This window comes from Chiroxiphia lanceolata, chromosome 8 (genome assembly GCF_009829145.1).
Source record: "Chiroxiphia lanceolata isolate bChiLan1 chromosome 8, bChiLan1.pri, whole genome shotgun sequence".
In the NCBI taxonomy this organism is placed as follows: domain Eukaryota; kingdom Metazoa; phylum Chordata; class Aves; order Passeriformes; family Pipridae; genus Chiroxiphia; species Chiroxiphia lanceolata.
In genome coordinates, this window is record NC_045644.1 from 2,329,284 (window position 1) to 2,350,618 (window position 21,335).

Consider the following 21,335-nt stretch of genomic DNA (forward strand, 5'->3'; position numbering starts at 1 on the left):
ACACTGAAATTTCAGTGTTCTAGTCTCACATTACAAAACCAAGTCAAGAGCACATGCTGTTAAAACAGAAAATCCCCCCCAGCACGCTTAATGTTGGATCCCACCTTAAGAGACAAACACCAGCTTGCTTTCTCCCCCTTGCAGCTTAGATACAAAACCAACATCATCCCCATTCGAGGAATCAATTATTTACACAAGGCAGAATGGAAATGACTGCTCACGTGAGGACTATCACATTCAAGGCTACAAGCACCTAAATTTTACACCACCATAAAAGTGCCCAGGGCTTGAGCATTTCTGCTCACTTATCTACAGACAAACAGACTCGCTATCTGAAGAGGCAACGGACAAGGAGACCTTGCCCAAAGGCTTAGAGGAAACTGTCATTTAGCCTGTTAATGTTAAAACTTCAGAATACTTTCCTCCAAGAGATAATACTACAGAGAATCCAGGAAAGCTGGAAAACAACAAGTTTCCAAAGAAACTGGCGCAACAGAAGGAGCTGCCCGGGAAGTTTCCAGCTCTGCAGGACACACAGAGATGGTGGGAGCCTGTCCTGCCACAGATGACAGAGGCAGAAGTGACTGGGAATGACTACTGTAGCCTACACGCTTAGCAAGGAGTGTTGAGAACTGGCTGTTGAAGAAATTGAAGCCCCCAAACAGATGATTCCTACAAAAGGGCATCATCTCTCTCCCATCCTTGGCTTTATCTCCTCCATTTTTTTTTGCTGACCAGCTGCAGCCCACACAGAGGGGAAACCAGAGAGGAGAGAAACAGGAAAAAGTCGTGATGCAACCATATGGGGTGAAGACTCTGGGGCATGGAGGTGGCTCACAGGGCCCAAACCCCACGTTTCACAGCCAAGAGAGACCAGAAGACACGATCCCACCGCCCCGGTCCTAGCGCAGGACGGAGCGACTGCGGGAAGAGAGGCTGCTCGCCAAGCACACCCCCGGAGGGAAGATGTAGGGCAGGGTTTGCTGCTGTCAAGAGGCCCAAGGGGAGTGTATTGTGACTGAAAGAGTGGCTCTGCTGCGACTGGAGTGCCTTGGCAGGGAGAGGAGACAATAACCCCGGAAGGGGTGAGCTCCGGGACCCTCGCGAGGCCAAGTCTCCTTAGCAACCTGGCTGTGCCGGGGGCTGAGAAGAGCTCCGGGAATTGTCTATCCAAGCCTCCTTGTCACCCTAGCACAGACAGTTCAGGACCTTTCACGGGAGCTAAAAGCCAGAACCAAAGCCCATTGAAGTCAGGGGGAACACTCACATGGAATTCAATGGGCTTTGCATAAGGCATCCGATTCATTTCTAAAAAATGGAAAACTACTCTTATTTTCTCCTTTTGAATGTGCTTGTTTCCTCTCCTTGCAAATGTGTGATTCAAGTGCAGGCTAGGAAAATAAAAGCTGAATAGCAAATGCAAGACCAAGCACGAGTTCTGGGGACAACAGAGACATCCTCAGCTAAGGAGGGGGAGAGAGGGAGAAAAAGGTTACCTAATTCTTTTCCACGATTTTTAACTAGACACATTTATCAGAGTCTTTAATACCAGTTTTGAAATGTTACTGACTTCTAAGGACTCATCTTGATGGCTGCCACTGAGAAGCTACACAGGGATCCCTCTAACGATGACAATCAATAGCCCCTGGTAGAGTTTCTGTGTATTCAGTCATCACTGAATGAAAAATGTAGTGGTCCCAGCTGTTTCTCTATTAAATGAAAGCACAGACCTGCCATGCCCTCTTCTTCACTTGCCCTGGTCAGCACAGCACCTTCAGTTCTAGCTGCTTATTTTGTCCAATTCCAAAGGGGGGAAGTTTTCAGCAGCAGCCTGGATCCTATTTGGTGGAAACACTTTCCACTCCCAACCCCCTTCCTTTGGATCCTGCAACATCTGTTGCTGTGGAAGATGCTAAATACTCTGTAAATTATGGGTCTCAAAAGCATCCTACAGCATTTTAGGCCAGACTGTAATCACAGCCTCTTGCATTGGCTTTGGTTTAGCCAAAAAACTAAGCTTGACTGAACTTGTAAGATTGACTCTTCAGCCTTAAAAAAAAAAAAAATAACCACAGCCCTTTCATCATATGCTTGGACTGAAATATTCCTCTCCTGTGTTCCATCTTCACTGCTGATGGAGGAACATGTCAGTACATGGCTCTGTCCCCAAATTAACTGCAGGTATCCTCTTTTATCCCACAACACCTGGGAATTCCCTTGGGAGATATTTTAGGGATGTACATGGTGAGCACCTGACACCTCATGCCACCCAACTGACCCACAGGCCTCATAGAGTGGGAAATCAGTGTTGTCACCCATCTCTGGGACACTCAGTGCCCTCTTCCAAAATGCATCTATGGGATTACCAAAACTGCTCCAACAAAAAGTGCAGTTCTACAGTAACTTTTCAGGTGATTTAACCTGAAGGTGACAGGAAGGTGAAATCTCCCTCAGGTATAGCTCAGCTTCCCACAGGACCAGTGCACCTCAAAGCTGAAATATAAGAAGTGACACTAATGACCATTTCAGTCACAGTCTGGGGGAACAGCTCTCCCTATCTCTGCAAGCCACTCTGTCTCTGTGCTCCCTTTCTGGCATCCCCTATCAGACTGTACATGTATGTACTATTACTGCTGGCTCTGATGATGATTTTGGTGGTGTGGACACCTACTACTGGATGAGAGCACTTACTAAAGCCACAGGGCCAGCCACAGGATATCAGTCCCTGATCACTGCCTATTTGGGCTAAATATCAACCATTAAAAGAAAAGATTATAAGGTTATCGATCTCTCACTGTTCAGTGAGTAAAGACCTCCAGGTTTCTATCCTGTGCTAGCTGATGGCAAAGGAACCAGTTTGCAAGGAGAAACACAAGTACCACCATCTTTCATGAAAGATCCCATCTACGCAAGCTGCAAATCAGTTCACAAGCACTCAGAGGCTGGATTAATCATTGCTCTTTTTGAGGTGAGTCCCAGGAACAACTCCAGCATGAGGAACTGCAACTCAGGTTTCTCTATAAATCCAGCATTATCCAAGTTCACACAAAGGACCCAATTTGAAACTACACTTGCTCTCCATACCCCTAGGTGGAGTGGCATAGGAGGGGTCTAACCAAACAGATGTCAGTCCCCACAGGAATTTCCTCCTTCAAGGTAGCTCTGTACACACGGGCCAAGCTAAACCTTCGCTTCCTCTCCCCAGCACAAAGCAACTGCTTATGGGGGCCTGTGCTCTAAGAAATGCTGGAAGCAAAACACTCCTAACTCCACTGTTTTGCTCCACGGTGTGGAGGAGTAAAGCTGAGTGCTGGCTGCTCTTTCAAAAAATCAGGAACAACCAAGCAGGTGTAGGCAAAACACCTCTGCTAATTAATGTCATACGCTAGATACACCCGAGCCAGGAGCTGAGAAGCTTCTACCAGCTGCACGTCAGTTTGGGTTTCTTTCTGCATAACATGAAGCACTGCATGTTGTTTATGGCCAATTCAGAAGTGCTGCTGAACTGTCATGTTCTATTTATAAGTACATAGATACACACCCCTCAAATCATTGCTTCCTAGGTAATTTATACACGATGAGGTAGCGCCCGCAGCAAGTTAGGGACAGTGCTCTCTTCCTAAACCCTGCAAAATCACAAGATGCTGTAAGGCTAGAAGGAATAATGTGTCACTGTCATAAAACACCAAGAGATAAAGACCATCCCTGGCAAGAACACTTGATAAAGAACAGGGGCCTCTCAGGCAGACTAACAGAACAGCTTATGGATCAGACCAGCATAACCAGTACTGATGATATCACGCCTTACAAATTTTGGCATCTTTTACCAGTGGGCATTAGCCAACAAATGTCCATGCTGCTCAGTGTTCCAGTACAGCAGGAGTCTCCATGTACAGCATTTCCTATTGGCCCAACACTACTTGAAGAAGCCACCTCAGTGGCCAAGATCTCAAAGGGGTATCGCTGCAGCTGGAGCTCCTGGCCCTCTCAAGTGAACCTGGCACAGGGATCTGCTCCTGCAGATGGGAGTGAGGGGCCAACATCCATAACCACTTTCTCAACTCCCTTTGTCCTCTAATTTAGAAGCCTCATATAAACTTGAGGCATTTCTTTCTGCTGCTGTGTCACACACTCCATCATTGCTAACAACTGGGCTCCAATATCCAGCTCTGCTCAGTACCCAGACAGCAGGGAACCAGACTCCATATATTCCCTGATGTCACTGAATACTTTCTCAAGAAATTGAGAACATTGCAGCACTGACTATTAAAGAATTTTAATGCTAAAGATTAAAATTTTGTCCGATACATCAGAAACAGACCCGTTTGCTACCCCATAGTAAAGTCTCTGCTCCCCCATCCAACCTCCTTGTGATACCCAAACCCTACTACTCACCAAGGCCAGTCAAGTAAAAGGCAGTGCCTTTTTGAAATCTTCACAGAAATTAATCAGGTGTATTCAAACTCTTTGTCCTTGGCTTCACCACCTTCACCTCCAATTTTAAGTAACGGCACTTTTCTCAAGCAGGCACAGCTCCCACTGATGTTATCCCATCTGTCTCCTTGGATAGCTCTACAGCATAGCTTCAGCTCACTGTCCTATGTGCATTTTAGCTCAAAATCCATCTTTGCACACCTTTACAGCAGAAGTGCATCTGCACACCTCTTTCCCATATGGTAGCAAGCCGGGGGAAAGAAAGTAAGCAAGACTGACTTATCTGGCTTGATAAAAAACCCATTGATGTCAGTGAAAACAGTAGGGGTGGGGAAAAAAAAATCACCATCAGAACTAGTTAGAAGCTGCTCTTTCAAATCACACATATATCTGAGGGTTAAAGAGACAGGAATGTTCAGCAAGCCCAGGGCTAAGGCAGGCAACATGAATGTTCTTGTTTTAAAACATGAAATTATCAACAGGGTTTTGAGACCAGTTTGTCCTTAAAGCAAAGCCTTATTGTCAGGCTGACACAGCATGGGTTTCATCAGCCCCGTGGAGCAGAAAAAGTCATAGCAGCCAGAGTTGTACAACAGTAATCTTGAAGCTGCCTTGCAGTATCCCTCACACAGAGCAGGCACATAAGCAAAAGCTTCATACATATCTGAACAAAGGGCAGAGAGGCCTTATTTTAGTGTGAAAAACCATGGGAAACAGAACAATGAGGAGCTAAAATTTTCATTGAAATTCTTTTCAGCGTACCCTAAAAGAAAAAGGCTACGAGAGACTATGAAAAACAGCTTGTGACTTCTCACAGACAAGTGGTAAAATTTTATTGTTCTGGCTGTTTCCAGAGAACGTGTTAATTTTTACACACAGAGATATCATCCTTTGTACTGTGCACAGCTCCCAGCACTCAGCTGCTGGATAATAAGCAGAGACAATGCTGGGTCCAGCATCACTGGACTGGGCCCTCCAACAGGCTCTGCCAAAGGTTTACTGTATGCCTGGCAAACAGCATCTCTCCCACAGGGATGATGTCCCTCTTCCAGCTGCAGTGGGTTTAACTCACCAGCGCACCCAGTGATGCCATAAAACACACAGGGGGAGTTATTATTTCTGTTGTTATTGTGACCCGACTGCACATTTTTCATCCTCCAAATTTCCTTTCCTGAAAACAGCTCTGCCTTTAAAGTAAAATGGAAAAGATTATGTAAAGCTTTAAAAGCCCTCTTGTATTTCTATGCTTCTCCCCCCTTCCCTTATACAGCACACTTGCTCTATTGAGCAACGCAGGTGTGAAATTATTGGAAGGACTGCGGAATTCGCCGTTTCCCAGTTCCCTGCCAGGCTCACTGACCATAACCACTGTGCAAGCTCTTGGGGCAGGAGAACCTCCAGCACCCAGAATTTCAATGATCTGTGCTGGGTAATCCTGGCTCAGCTTCAAGATATGTCTGTGTCAGATCTCACTCAGGCTTTGGGCTTGTCTTCCCTGGTGATGAAGTTTGTCATCACGTGGCCCCACGTCAGGAAGGGAGACAACCCTCCCTCAGCATCACATTCAATTCTACAACACACAATCCATAACCTCTTCTAAACACTGGACCAGATGCTGAAGATGACTACTCTTGGGAAGACCCTGACTATACACATCCATCATTATATTTCCAATAAACCCAGGTAAAGTTCTCAAGATGCAACAGTGTTCAGAGAAAGCACTTAGGCTGGCCATGCTTGGACACAAACTTCATGCTCCAAAACAAGGAAGTTTATCTGTTAACTTTCTGCAGTTCTTGACCTCTCTTTTTGTCCTGCTTCTGGCCAGGGTAGAGTTAATTTTCCTCCTAGTAGCTGGTATAGCACCGTGCTGGGATTTAGGATGAGAATAACGTTGATAAGACACTGATGGTTTAGCAGTTGCTGAGCAGGACTGACACTAAGTCAAGGACTTGTCAGCTTCTCCTGCCAGCAAAGAGGCTGGGGGCACAAGGAGCTGGGAGGGGACACAGCCAGGACAGCTGCCCCCAAATGATCAAAGAGATATTCCAGCCAATATGTTGTCATGGTCAGGGTATAAATGGGAGAAGAGCTGGCTGGGAGCTGCTGCTCGGCAACTAGCTGAGCACCCGTCAGCTGGGGGTGAGAAACTGTTTTTCATTTGCATCACTTGTATTTCTTGGGGTTTATTTCTCTCTCTCTCTCTCTCTTTTAATTATTTTCCTATTCGTTATTATCTTTATATTTAAATTATTGAACTGTTCTCATCTCAACCCACGAGTCATCTCACTTTTCCCTCCTGATTCTCTCCCCCATCCCACAGATAGGAATAAGCAAGCAGTTGCATGGGGCTTAGTTGCCAGCTGGGGTTAATCCACAACACTTCTGCACCCCCATTTTCCTGTCTTTCAGCACACACTCTGAATGGACTTCTTCCTACAAAGCAGAGAGCCAGGAATACCATCACCAGCCTCTGGCTGAGCAGTGCCAGAGCTGCTTTCTGAGAAAATGTCACTGAAGAGTGGGGGTAGAGAAGAAGGGGGGGGTCATTTGTTGGAATATTCATCCAAATTTAGACATAGGTATGTTCACAAACACTCCAGGTAGTACATTAGCACAGGTATCAAAGGAAATGCACATTTGAAACCAACTGGTGCAATGAAATTTTGTTGCTCAGTAATGCATATACTCTAAGCAAGAGCAGGAAGGATGCTGCAGATATAAACAATTAACCAATGCATAGGTATTCACTTGTAAATGCAGAATACATGAACAACTGATGCTTTGATCACCTAACCTGTGATGGTGATTAAAATCCCTACAAGTATACATATAATTCTAGACTTTCACAAACATCTTGTAAAAATAGTAGACTGCCTTTATTCCAACTAATATGGTCATGTTGAGTTCTTCCCTCAGCTCAAGTTCTGACAGCATCAGTGTTTTACTTTCATGAAGTTAAAAATTACAACTTATTCATGCTACCTTTAAAAGAGCAATCTGAAAAAAGTAAACTCAATATTTTACATTTACAGAGCAGTTCAACATTCAGAAGTGTTTAACAAACTACGATTTTTTAATGTGCCTTTTTTATGTTTAAGTGGAACAACTGCTGTTGAAGCAGCAATCCAAAGATGACCTGATGGTTTAAAATGCTCAAAACCCTGCAAATCACAGCCACCTCTGGATTTCAGGTCACACAGTGGTTTGCAGAGCAGTGAGAGGAGAGGACACAACACAAAAGGTTCTAAGTGTGACCTGTTGGGGTTTTATTGGACACAGAATTTCACTGTGTGAAATGAATTTCACAGAAATTTCACAGAATTTTACTGATTTTTCCATGCTTACCTATCTCACTCTGACAACCTGATCTCCCCAACCTTTAATGATTTTTTCCTCTCCTGGATTGATTTTTTCCTCTCCTGGATTGTAAATACAATCCACACCCCTCTGTGCTACATCTCTTTTAGTCCCAGTTTTATCCCCAAAATCACCAATGTGGTGGTCTCAGGATTTATGTCACCCACCACCATTGCAGTCAAAGGGTTGTCCCACCTCTGCCTTTTCTCTCCTGCTTGGGACAATAAGAAGAAATATAGGCAAAACCTCCTCACTAATTAGACAGACATGATTAATAACCTCGTGTTTGCCTTTAAAATGGTCCATTTATCTAATTTGTACCAGTTCATTTGCAGCTTTTTTGTATTTTTTTTTATAAGATTTATGCCCTTCTATTTTTAAGAGGACATAGCTTTACCGATTTACTGCCAATTACACTGCCATTTCTTTTCACTAATAAAATCGTTAGAAAAGCCTGGATGAGGTCAAAAAGCCCCTCTTATTAGGCACAGACATTGCTTTTGACACATGCCAACTGCAGATTTAACAAGGCACCAGTCTTGTTTGCATCTTCAGACAACTCCTGCAAATTCCTACTTGCATTTCCATGAGTAGGATACTGCACAAATTAGAAGGCATGATTAAAAATTATAATAACAGAGCTGAAACAATATCCTGCTCATCACTCATCAAAAGAAAGAGAAATACCTGCCTTGGGGCTGTAATAAGACAGAAAGTGGGACAGGGAGACCAGTCCTCCCCAGCAGACTCTGCAGGAAGCATTCCAAACATGACAAATTCACTGTTCACCCAACAGATGAAGTAATGACACTAGTATTTGTCCATAAAATGTAATTTAGCCAGACTACTCCAATGAAATCAGAAGCTTTAATGCTATAAAACCACGGGGTTAGAATATTTTTACCTTATTAAGAAAGCAGGGGGGGAGGACCCATAAGCTTTTATTTTTCCCTTAGGTGAACCATCACACTGTGGGCTTTGTTTCCAGGAGCAAACCACCGCAGCCCCCAGAGCCGAACAATTTGCGTAATTCCTTCTCAGATGCACACACACCTTGCCAAAAAGCCCGGTGCCAGGTGTAAAGTCCACACACTTATCAGTACACTCAATAAAACCATCTTCCCTCTCTCGGCCTAACCAAATCCCTGAGGGCAAGCACCAGGGCTGGATTCCTTCGTGCCTCCTGTCCCTGTCTCATCATGTCCCGCGCCGGGGGTGAAGACATCAAGCCAAAGCTTGTCAGTGTAAAGGAGCCAGTCAACAACTACAAGCACATCTGCCAGAAATGCAAGTTTAGGCTTGGTTGTAATACCTACACTTCACTCCTGCCAGACATCAGTGATGCAACGTCCCAGGCATGTATTTAGTTGGTGTCAGTTCCTTTTTCGCGTGTAACCCGAATCCTAAAGGCGACTCTTTGGAAATCAAGGAACAAACTGTAGTTAAGTCGAACTAATTCCGAGCTTTATTTCAACAAAACAAGGCCCAGCTAAAGGCAAACAACAATACATATGTTTTTATGAATTAAGGAATGACAAAATGGAAACATGTCTTTTAAAAAAAAAGTATGTGCTCATGCCATGTTCACAGTTAGAGACTGTGAGAGCACATGAAAACCCAAAAATAAAACTTGACTAGAAACAAAGGCAAAAGTTTCCCCTTCTGCCTAGACCAGGGGAAATAAAAACAGTGAAGTACCAATAGCAAAATGTCGATTCCACTTTAATCAGATTTTTAACAACGTGCTATAAAAAACAAGAATAAAATTCGTCCTAGAGCTCTAAAACCTCCAAGAGTTCAGAACAAAAGTGTTTTTCTGCACAGCCCATCAGTAAAATCACTCATACATGAGATTTCTGAGGCACAAGCTTTAAACTGAGAGGCATTTAAAATGCTTTCTGGATGAGAAGTTACTCTCACACTGGTTTTATATGAAAATACGAATTACTGCTAAGGGACAACTGTGTTGTACTCTGCCACCCCCGGAGCTCACTCCTCAGTAACAAGAGCCAAAGGCATGGCTATTAGGCAAACGAAAAACTGGTCAAAGCACAGCTAAACTGGCTGCAAAAGGACTTTAGATAAAAAAACATATTTGTGGTATGTTCATTTTCATAGTAAATGGCAGGGTCATCCTATAGATTTTTGGAAGATGTGTCGTGCTATAGCAGCTGCTTACAGAATTCAATAAATGAGGTAACACGGGGAACTTCATCTGAAACCAAACTATCTTTTGCCTCCCAGGATGATGCCATTAAATAGGGCAGAAATGGCTACCTGCACTAGGACTGTTCAAAGCCCAACCTTTCTTCCTTTGCCGTTAAAACACAAATTCAATTAGTTCCTCCATGCTCAAACAGAGCTGCCGCCGCTGAAATTGTACTCCAGCGATAATTGCAATCCAAGAGTGATCTAATTATACACAAGTCTCAGTGGTTGCATTCCCACGTTGCTTCCTGCAACCCGGATTCACTACAATGCAACTCGTAAGTGAAAACCACATCGTTTTCGGTCCCTCTCCCTTAAGACTGCACGACTTTATATACATTTAATGAGAACGGAGTTAGTCTGTTAGTGAGCTTACTATAAAAATTCAAGTTTCTACCTACTGTTAAATACAAGGGAAGAGAGAGGCACTTCAGCTGCATGGAAAAGACCAGCTGATGGGCTAAACCATACAAGGGAAAGAACATTCTTTTAATTAAGGTACTGGATTAGGATTCAAAGACCAGCTTTACTTTTTGGCTCTGTCGCCAGCTTCCTGTGTGACCCAGGGCAAGAAATTTCATCACTCCCCAGCTCGGGTTTTCATCTCTAAAATGGACAGTGACATTTCCTTCTCCCTGCCTTGACGCATTTCAGTTGTGAGCAATTACTGTGCCCTGGCACACTGCCTTGGACAGTAAGTATCCGATATTAATTGAAGCCTCTGGCTAGTACTCCAATAAAAAAGCTAAAATCGACTCCTCTCCCTTTCCCGGAGTCCTAAAGGAGTTTTGTATGGCCACCATTTGCCACTACTGCAATCAAACACATTTAACCCCCCAAGCAAACAGCCTCCTTAAATCCCTGTTTGGAAACGGAGCAGGAGGAAGAAAAAGGCCATTGATTGGGGTATCCCAAACATTTAAAGAATAACTTTGTCCAACACAGAACATCCTGGCCAACGTGAATGGGCCATTCCCTGCTAACACAATCACTGTGCACAAGTATCCTGTGCAATAGAGAGGCTGCCAATGACTTGCTGCTTTTTTCTTCTGTGTTTTCTATTCCCATTGTAAAAAAAAAAAAAAAAAAAAAAAAAATCAGTGCAAGGGTTTTGCCAGGTTTGTAAGTTTGAACAAGACCATCTGAGCTGACTCTTTAAAGAGTTCTTGCAAGTAATTACAAGGTAAAAATGAGAATACTTCACACCTACATTCTGACTGAAAACTTCTCAGCCCTGCTGGCTCCAGGCTTTTAATTGTCAAAAGAGTTCAAGGTTTGGAAAGTTATTGGCATATTCCTAACTAGCATTGTGTCACTATTTGGCACGATTTTTCCTGGGATACCTCCCAACTCTGTGACATAATCAGAGGGTTCTCTACATTACACCATATAGTCAGATGCTCATGTTAGTGTAATATGTTACCATGTTTAATACCATTTGCTATTACTTACACTTAATCAGCTCTGGAACCAGTTAAACCATATAGGAAAAGCAATTTCAGAGGCTTTCAACTGACAGTTTTCTACACAGAACTTGACCTAAAATTACGACCTGAAGTTTGTAAGATGCAGCCTGCGTACGCAAGTGCCTCTAAACAAACATTCATAACTCTCCACGATCTTGTGGGAACTGAAAATTCATATGAAAACAGAAAAAAAAAAAAAAGGCATAAAATTGACTCTGTAGAACTGTCTCAGCTAGAAAAACCGTCAGAGTTTCCCCTTCTGGCCAGCTTTAATTTACTGCTTCAGCAATTTTATGCTCCACAATTACTGCAAGCTTTCAGCTACACAGAAATGGCTGAGCTCTCAAACATCAATCCCCTTTAGTTTAAAAGTGGTATCTCAAGAGACTCACACTAAACTCAACCAAAGTATCTTAGGGTGCACCTTCCCATACACGGGTTTGCAAAGTAAACTACCAGTTACACCCTTGAACTCATCAAATTAAATGAAAAAAAGGCAGTAAAATTATTAAATACCCAGGACTCCAAAATGCAGGTGGTGACTTGCAAAAGTAATTTCTGGACTTCTGGTTTCATGTCCCACAGGACCCAAGCAAGGTCCTCTGGGTGCCATCAGCTGGGTACCCAGCACCTCAAATCACTAGTCACTTCTGAAAAGCCTCATTATTTACTTTTCTGCCTCTCTATAGGAAAGGACTAGACATTTAAATAAATGACATAATCCTTACTACCATTCCATTCATTCATGCAGGTCGCTATAATTTACTGCAAGAAAAAATAAACTTCTGCAAAATGTTCCTCAATGGAAGACATTCAGAAGGCTCAAAGGGGGAGAGGAGGTGAGAAAGCTCCTGACAAATATTTGCTCAAGTGACCGCATCACCCATGAACACATTTGCTTGGGTGAAGAAATTTATGGTCAACAAGAAACATGCCAGAGTGGGATGGGAAAAAGGACGGGGGGCAGAGAAAGGGAATTTTTAACCAGTTTCATTTCAGAAAGGACAGGCTTTGAGTGGAGCTTAGTCCCTGGCAAGCCCATGGCAGCAGCCTGTGCCCTCAGTGAGGTGGCCAGCAGAGAACCACATCATGCAGAACACAACTTCCCACCTCCTCCAGCAGCCGTTGCTGCTGCACCCTCCATAAACTTTGTTTAAACAAGTGTTCAAACAAAAAATAGCTCTGCCAGTCGCTCAGTTCACCTCAACCATACCCATAGCTCACTCTACACCAAGGATGACACAAATATCACCAAGGCTATGAAAATCCTCATTGCTTTCAGTGTTGACTACCTAAAAACCAAGTAGAGGTGAGCTGGGTGGTTCTCCGTAGGCTTAAATGTATGAGGGCTGGTGGTAAGGTCTGATGGTAACCCCATCACAAAATGATCCTTCTTCTTCCTCTGCTCCACAAAGGCTGCCTCTCCTCAGCCTTTTCACAGGGAACCTTTTCCTTTCTTGCTGCCTGAGAAGTTGGCACTTGTTTTCTTTTGGATTTGGGGGTTTCCGCAGATTTAAGTGGCCTCTGACAAAATAAGACACTACTTTTAAAGACCAACCAAAACAATGCAAGGGATGTGTTTTTACTCATGTAAAACCAATGAAGAACTAGGGAAACGAAAATTTTGTCATTGTTTTAGTCATATAAACCCAAACTCACATTCTCCACAGGGAAGGTATGGAGTTGCACCGTCAGTCACCAGCCAAAACCAGTTTACAGTAATCAAATTAATTTTTGCTTTCAATACTGATTAATCAGAAGTTCTATTCACGGAGCTTGTGATGCTCAGATCACCTCACAAAGCTGGAGAGAGCAAAGCCCATTCAAGACATGCTTCAGAAGCCGTAGCTCAGATCCCCAAAGGTCCTGCCAGCAGGTCCTATTAGAACCCATTACTTGTGGACAGAAATGCCTTCAGAGTCAATAAAATTGCTCACACCCATCCAGGCTAATCAACACGAGCAGAGGTGAACAGAAATGGTTTCTGAGATTTCAAGCCCTAATTTAGCTAAGCACTTAAATAAATATCTGCAAGCCTTATTAAAGTCAACAGGATTTGGGTATTAATAAGTTAACATTATTAAGCATGTGTTTAATAGTCCTGCTGAATCACAGCTTTGCTACTACATAAGACTTCACACAGCTGTTTAGAATTTGTCCTCAGGTAAAACACTTCTCCACAATTTTTATCATCTGTGTTTCTGGGACTGCTCAGAGCCCACACAACAGGCTACAGTCAGATCTCTCTTGGACTGCTGTGAATTCAAAGCACCTCTCCTGAAGCTCCAGATCTGCTCTAGCTTCACCAAATTCAACATCTAGCTTTTCATTAAAAAAAACCAAGAAAAATCATTTCAGCTATAATAACAGCAATCTAAAGGATTTGCTCGACGGTTTTCATAACCACAGTTATTAAAACTTGTGTTAGTACAACTGTGAAAGTAATAATTAAATTGTAATACCAACGATTAAAATTGCATCAGCATTTCTTATTTAGTTGTCATGGTAAGTTTGTAGGTGGATATTAGACATGGATATTACACCTCTGCCAAGGCATGGGCAGATTAGTCCTACAGACACGAGTGAGACGGGTGAACATATAAAGTTATGCAGCAATTGGCCGTGTAGTGAAATCTTATCTTAGGAATAATGTGAAATCACCTCCAAAATTAATGAAAAATGCACCAGCTCAGTTCTAAATGTTTTAATAGAGGAACTCATCGGTGAGAACCAATGAGTGTTCCACGTGCCAGCTGTACTCACCCACCACGTCGAGGTGGTACGTGTGGTTGATGGAGCCGTACTGGTTTTCCACGATGCACGTGTAGTTCCCTTTGTCTGACGGGACCACGCTCTCCATGATGAGACTCCAGTGCTGGTTACGGACCTGGGGGGTGGAAGGAGAGATGCTGGGATCTTCACTAGCACAGCTTCACCCTCCCTGCCTCCACAGTTCCCCGAATGGTTAACCCCATGTAATTCACATCTAAAAGCCTCTTCTGTGCTCATTCAACCATTCTGGACACTGAAATTATTTATGCCTGAGCTGGGACAGCACGGCTGCAGCAGTGAAAGCTTCCACACGTTCTGCAATAAATTTCCCTGGCCCCTGCTCTGAGCACTGCACACACTGGTGCACTCTCAGTCCTGCTGAGGATGGCACCAATTAGCAGCACTCGTCGTATTGGACTTTACCTTTCAATCCACTCTAAAGTGAATTCACCCCCTCAGGATATTTCCCATCCGTCTCCAAACAATCATCTGATAATAACTGCCCACCAGCAATACAGGATGGACATGATCCCTTAACATCTACGTCTCCATCTTTCCCTAACAGCTCAATTACGCACCTCGGGTTTTGGAGATACAGAGTACTGAGGTGTGATGTTTGGGATCCCTCCCCCAGACACATGGAGCAGACAGACCTCTTGCTGCTCTGGGGTACCACAAGAAAGAAATGAAGATGCTGCCTCACAAGAAATGACCGAAGAAAACACCCATGGAAAGGGAGCATAAGGATATATACATTTATCTCACGCAATCCTCCTCAGACAGAATGCACTAAAAGTGCTGATTCTGTTCCCATTTGAACTCAAAAGGAACACTGGCACTGGTCTCACAGAAAATAGGATCCACCCCAATACTGGAAGGATACAGAGTCATCCGGAACACATATATTTCCTGCATCATAAGTTGGCTCCCAAAATGACCTTCTGCTGGCGACAGACTAATCCCTTGTTTTAGCATTATATTTCTGACAGAGCACTCAAAAAGTTTAACATCATGTAGCTGTAAGGTACAACGTTTCAATTGCAAAGTACATATTTCAGCAAATGGAATAAAGCACAATCTGGTACAGTCATTTTAATCAGCCAAATGGAAAGTAGTAATTCAGTGCAGAACACCAGAAAAATTTATGGACCATTCAGTGACACTTCCAGTAACCATACATTCTTAAAACATCATTACAACCATAGCTCTGAAATCCTGCTTCGTGCCTGACTATTGTGTAGGTCCTTATCCAGCAGGAAAAGGCTGCAAAGGGCTGCATCCCAGTGCCAAGAGCTTAGCCCTCACACTTGCTGGAGGCAAAAGTGCCTTAAGTCCAAAGCCTGGAAGAAAAGTTCTTTCTGCCAGAGGCTCCTGGCTTTCCTAGTTCCCCCAACTAGTAATTAGCTCAATATCTCAATATTACTATTATTGCTGAGTCATGGGCTAATAATATTAGCTAAGGATTGACCATTTGGGCTTTGAAGAGTGAAGAAAGTACAGACAAGACTCCAGCAGCAGTTGAAGAACACGGGTGTTAACCTAATGTCAGGGCACTGTGTGACACAACCTCAAAACTGCCAGACCTGATTTAAGGCCTCCCTCCTCAGCCCCTCCTTTTGATGGCACACGTGAAAACTATATATTGATTTTTCTTCCCACTATGAAGACCTAAGGAATAAGTTCATAAAGCCAGAAAGTTTATCAGTGTTATTTTAATGTCTCGTCATTCTGCTAAGCAACCTTGAAAGTCACAATTTGGGTCGGGAAGAATCACTGTCACAAACAACTGGCAAATAACAAATACAACAGCTACATGTTTTTGGTATTTTACTTCCTTATGAGTTATTTTGAAGGAGACATGGTCAAAGTGACCTGAACTTTTGCCATTACAAGTTAAAACACACTTCTTGGAATTAGAACAAGTGTTTTTAGCCAATTTGACTGCAAAACAGGAAGAACAGATCATGGTTCCACAAAAGTTAAAACAAAATAAAAATTAGTAACTGCAAGTCATTAATTTGATAGGAAAACACAAGAAATTGTTTAGCATTCAAAAAGAAAATGTAACTAACTTATTGACACAAGTGGATATACCGGATTGCAAAATTAAAAAGTATTTGTGCAATTCCCCTTCTAGTAACTCCAATGAGCAGAGATAATATCTTTATAATGAAACAACAGCTTAAGCCACTTCAGCTTAAGCTAAACAACTGTTGTAGAGGCCCAAAGCAGTTGTGACACGTTGTCACACAACTGGATTTATGCCATGGCTCTGGATCCAACTAGATTCAGCTTGTTGGCTTAGTGCTTTCCAGATACAAGTGCAGCATTGCAAAGCCCAGACAAACTTCCCTTTGCTGGGGACTTCTGCCCTCTCTTTTTTTATTTTCCTATCGCTTTGCAAAACCCGTTTTCATGTTTTATCTGTGCTTCGTACCCAAAAATGGTACTTCATCTGCAAGAAGACTGAGATAATAAATATAATCTCAACATGGGTTTTTCCCAACTAGTTATCGACACTTCCAGCAAATTACTGACACGGTTTTTTGACAAATTTTCTCCATCAAAATTTTAACCAATTCTTCCAAACAGCTCTCCAAAAGATTAAATATTTAAACTAGATTTTCAGTACCAAATTCATACTACTGCACCCTTAAGACATAGCTTGGGGGTTGGAAACTTTAACTGGAATTAAAATGCCAAGAAATATCGGTCAGAAACCTAAGGGGTAAGGAATTTTTCAAGGAAACATTTTGCTTTTGGAGTATCACAAAAAATAGTGGACAACTCTGTTTAGTCTTAAAATATGTGTCTTCATTGAATAGATAATGTCATGAAAAGTTGCCACTTAGTTAAAAATTAGTAAAAAGGGGGCAATTTTCAATAATTTCAAAAGAAAAGGATTAGAAACCACAATACAACCCTCCCTAAAATCAGCACAGTTCAGACATACAGTGGTACTGCTTAGGGAAAGAGAACAACTGCAGAATACCCCTGCAAAACCCATGGGGTTGTGCAGTTGTTCCTGTAGTCAGAATTTTCCTTACTCTGTATTTACCTGGTTGAATTTAAATGTGTATAAGATGACTGCAGTGTTATCAAAATGCATATAGGTGAAAACACACACCTGTTAAAGCTTAAACAGTAACAGCTGATAGAAGTACATTTGCTTTCTGGGTGGTGTACAGGAAAGTAAAGGCTCCTCTGATCTCTCATAGAGGATTTAGATTATTACCTCAAAGAAAGCATAAAATACCTTTAAAGGCATAAGCAAGAGCCATCATCACTTCAGAGACAGGCATAAGAAAAAGACTAAAAGGGATTTAGACATTCAATAACTGATCATATTCTCCTCACTGTAAGAAATTTGGGCCTATCTTGAAAAATCGTAAAAGGATCGATTTTGAAATTCACCACCCAGAATTAGTCACGGTGGAGGAATTTCACTCTGGAAGCTATCTTGGCCAGCACATACACCCTCCTGCTACCCTGCCTGAGTGCAAATTGACTCAAGACATTCCTAGTCAGAGGGACAAAGTGCTACAGGCCACTATCTGATTCCGATAAAGACAATACAAGAAGAGATTTCTCAGCTCAAGGCGGCAGGAAAGAGGTGGCTGGAGGATTAGTGGAAAGCTTCACGTTTTCTTTCCCTTTGCTTTGTCCCTTCAGCCTTCAAGGGGATGACTGTCTCTTCCAAAAGGAGACATCAGATACGGCCAAGTTTGGTTCCAGCTGTTGTAGTCACCCAAAAAGTATTATATCTCCACAGGAATGCTTTACAGAGAGCAACGCCCAGGCTCAAGACAAACTCGCGTGCAGGAATTATCATGGGTTGCTGTGATACCTCCCCGAACACAGACCAACACAGATGGACTCAGTCCTTCCTGGGGATTCCTTCCTGAAAGGTTTGTTGGTATAGTAGTGTCAAGAAAACACAATTCTCTCTTTATTCTGATATAATTTTGAATAAGCCCACAGTGACTTCATTCTGTCCCTCTAGTAAGTTAAGGACACAGGTTCCAGAAGCCCTGGAGACCTCACTCTTCAACACTCATTCACTGAAAACAAGCTTCCATCTTAAAAGATGACTATTCAAAATGACAGAATATAGAATATACAGAGATCTGGTAGAGTTGACGATGATAAGTAAATCCTACCAGATAATTTAATGTATTTCTGAGCAACAAGAAAACCTAAAACCCTCAGCGGTGTCATCTCTTTTTTAGTTTAGACTAAAGAGATGTAAGAAGTTACAATATATAATTAAAGGTATAGACTTCACTAACCCAGCTGGCTTTAGAAACAGGCATCCGTGGTTTTTTCCCCCGGAGTACACACATACCTAGGAAATTGTATACATTTAATACATACAAACAAAAATTTAACTTGTGCCACTTAATGGGCACAAATCTAAATTATCTCACCCAAATCTAAATGATCTCTTCCTAAAACAGGATAGCAGTGCCAGCATGGAGCCCCACAGGGGCTGATTTACTCTGCCAAAGGTCGCCCTCCCAAACAGAGACCAAGTATCTCCATCCTGCCTCTCCAGACACACATTTTCCTTCATGGTTTTCAAGAGTGATATCTGCATTTCCCCTTCATAAGATGCAAAGTGTTAATAACGTCCTAGTTAGTACCAGAGTAGTTACTATTATTTTCCAAGATGGGATTAGTTTGGTTGAGTTTTTTTCTTTAATTGGCTTTTTTTGGTTTTGTTTTTTAAAAAAGCACCGAGAAAGGCAAAAAAAATCACTGAACTGGAGCCAATTCGTTAACACTCCACAGCGTTATGAAAGGCAGAAGGTGTTGCCAGGTGTACACTCTTAACCAACAGTAATTTATGGTGTAAGCAAACATAGATGGAAAAGTCTACTTAGATAATTAGCATTCATGCGGGGAGATTTTCTGGGCTCCGCTCTCCACTAACACAAATGTTGGAAAAACTGACACTTTCTGCAGTAAATCCAGCGAGAGAGGAAAGGAGACTGAGCCTTGTCCTCCTCTGCACTGGAAAACAGATTTTTTTTTTTTTTTGCACCAAGCAGCATCTGAATCAACAGCACACAAAGCAATACAACCCTTGGCTCAATCGAGCAGCACCCCAAAAATACTGCAATCGTGGGGGTAAGGCAGTGGGGGACAGGGGAGCTCAGGATTCAGTCTTGAGCTCACCATATTGCCTGACAAAAGTTAACTCCTGTCTTAATGACCATTACAAATTGCTCTGAGCAGCTCAGCAGGGGTTCTAGGCTGTGCCTTACAACCGTGACACGAGGTGACTACCTTGGAAACTTCTCATCTTTGGAGAGAAGTTGCTGAGGTGTCGGAGACGTGAGAAAGCCGCTGACAGAAGATCTGCGGAAGAGGTTCAAGTAACTCAGAAGTGCAGGGCAGGGTGGCGAGTGCTTGGACAGCAATTTGCCATCAAAGTCACGCATTCCCACTCCTTGTGAGGAGCGGGATAAGATGACCCAACCCTGACTTCTGACCTGACCCAGGCAGATACCAGGAGGTTAAAGGTCCGTGCACTAATACACAGAGCAAGCTGGCCTCCCTAAAACTCTCTCTTAATCAGTAACCACCAATTTAGAATAAGACATCTAATCTGAAGCTGTTTAAAATTCAAACAGACCCTTCCAAGTAATTGCTGCTACTTTCCCTCAAACTCTTCTTCCCATTTCAGTTTCACAGACCATAAACCCTATAGAAAATAATAACTTTTGACTTCCAACCCTTCCTTTATTAAGCTGCCTACACTCATTAGAGTGGATGGCCAACAACGCAGCTGAAAATGAACAGAGCAAAAAAGAGTCTTAACCTGCTCTGTAAAGTCAGTCTTTAGTTTTCCAAATAACTCTCTATAAATAATCCTTAGCTGCACTGCTATGCTACAAGCTTGAATTTCAGAAAAAAAAAAAAAATACAGAATTGGTGCTCAGTAACCGCCAAAGAAACCACTCACCCTTCCCCAGAAGAAAACAACTACTGTTTTTTTGCTTCCACGTTTGATCCCAGGCCATTAAAAGATTTTCTGTTGACTTCAGCAAGTTTTTAGGTTTGGATTTTTTTTGGTTGTTTTGTTTGGGTTGGTTTGGGTTTTTTTTGGTTTGTTTTTTTTTTTTTTTTTTACAGCTTTGGTCAAGAACAAAAATTACAAAACCACACCATGAGACCTTACCTTATACCCGCCAATACGATGCTCTTGCTTAAACTCTTTCCCGTTTTTCAGCCACCGCATGGTCGGTGTTGGGTTTCCCATCGCTGGACAACGAAACTTGACGGTGTTGGCTGCTGGCACAGCGTGTAGCCTCTTCTCCATTTTGTCTGTATGTGTCCAGTAAGGTGCCCCTGTTTCAAAGAGACACATTCAGAAATATCAGTACTTGGAAACCGAGCCCCCTCTCCAGCCGCTTCCGCAGGCAAAGCGCTTCACGCGTTCATTTGAAGCACAGTTTAGCAAGAGTTGCCAACGAGAAATCATGTTGCAAGTGTCAACCAGAGTTTTGTAAAGGGCTCAGTCTGCTGCTATGAGCATTTAATTCATGACAAAATTCCAATAATTAGCCACAGATAACCTTTGTTTTGTGTACGCCAAGTAAGACGGAGGGACCAAGTTTTCATCGGACACTTCTGACCTCAAGTTGAGTTACTGTGAGTGCTCAGTAAACTCTGAATTCTTGGACATCAGAAGGGAAGCCGGACAGAGCAGGACAGAAGACCTGTTGGAAGCATCATCCTTCATCTTTCCCCTTCTTTTAGAAGGGGGATAAGCATACCTACCTGTTGGACAGCACATCAAAACTTACAGTGTGTGACGCCAAGGTGAACTGTGCTGTTACTGTCACAGAAACCACTGAAATATATTTACAGCTGGAATATATTTCTGAAATCTTAACCAAAGAGGAGGAAAAAAATGAGTAAATGTGGATCAGCAAAACTCAGAAAAAGCATTTATCATTTTGCAGGGATTTCCCACTCTGATGAGCTTGTCAAAGTACAAACACTCAGTGACACCCAAAAACATGGCATGAAATGAGAGCGTCTCTCTCAGCCCAGCGAAGTGATCATTTTTCCCAAACCCTGAAATGG

General features: G+C 42.7%; 1 protein-coding gene across 7 annotated transcripts in view; it reads right to left on the reverse strand.

The window, feature by feature from the left end:
• FGFR2 (fibroblast growth factor receptor 2) overlaps positions 1-21,335 on the reverse strand; it is an 84,175-nt gene that overhangs the window by 34,697 nt on the left and 28,143 nt on the right. For all 7 annotated transcript variants that reach the window (XM_032694810.1, XM_032694811.1, XM_032694814.1 and 4 more), the window contains 2 exons: positions 20,425-20,594; positions 14,232-14,355 (listed from right to left, as the gene is read on the reverse strand). In XM_032694810.1, coding sequence (XP_032550701.1) covers positions 14,232-14,355; positions 20,425-20,594 — 294 coding nt within the window. The remainder of the gene's footprint in view (positions 1-14,231; positions 14,356-20,424; positions 20,595-21,335) is intronic.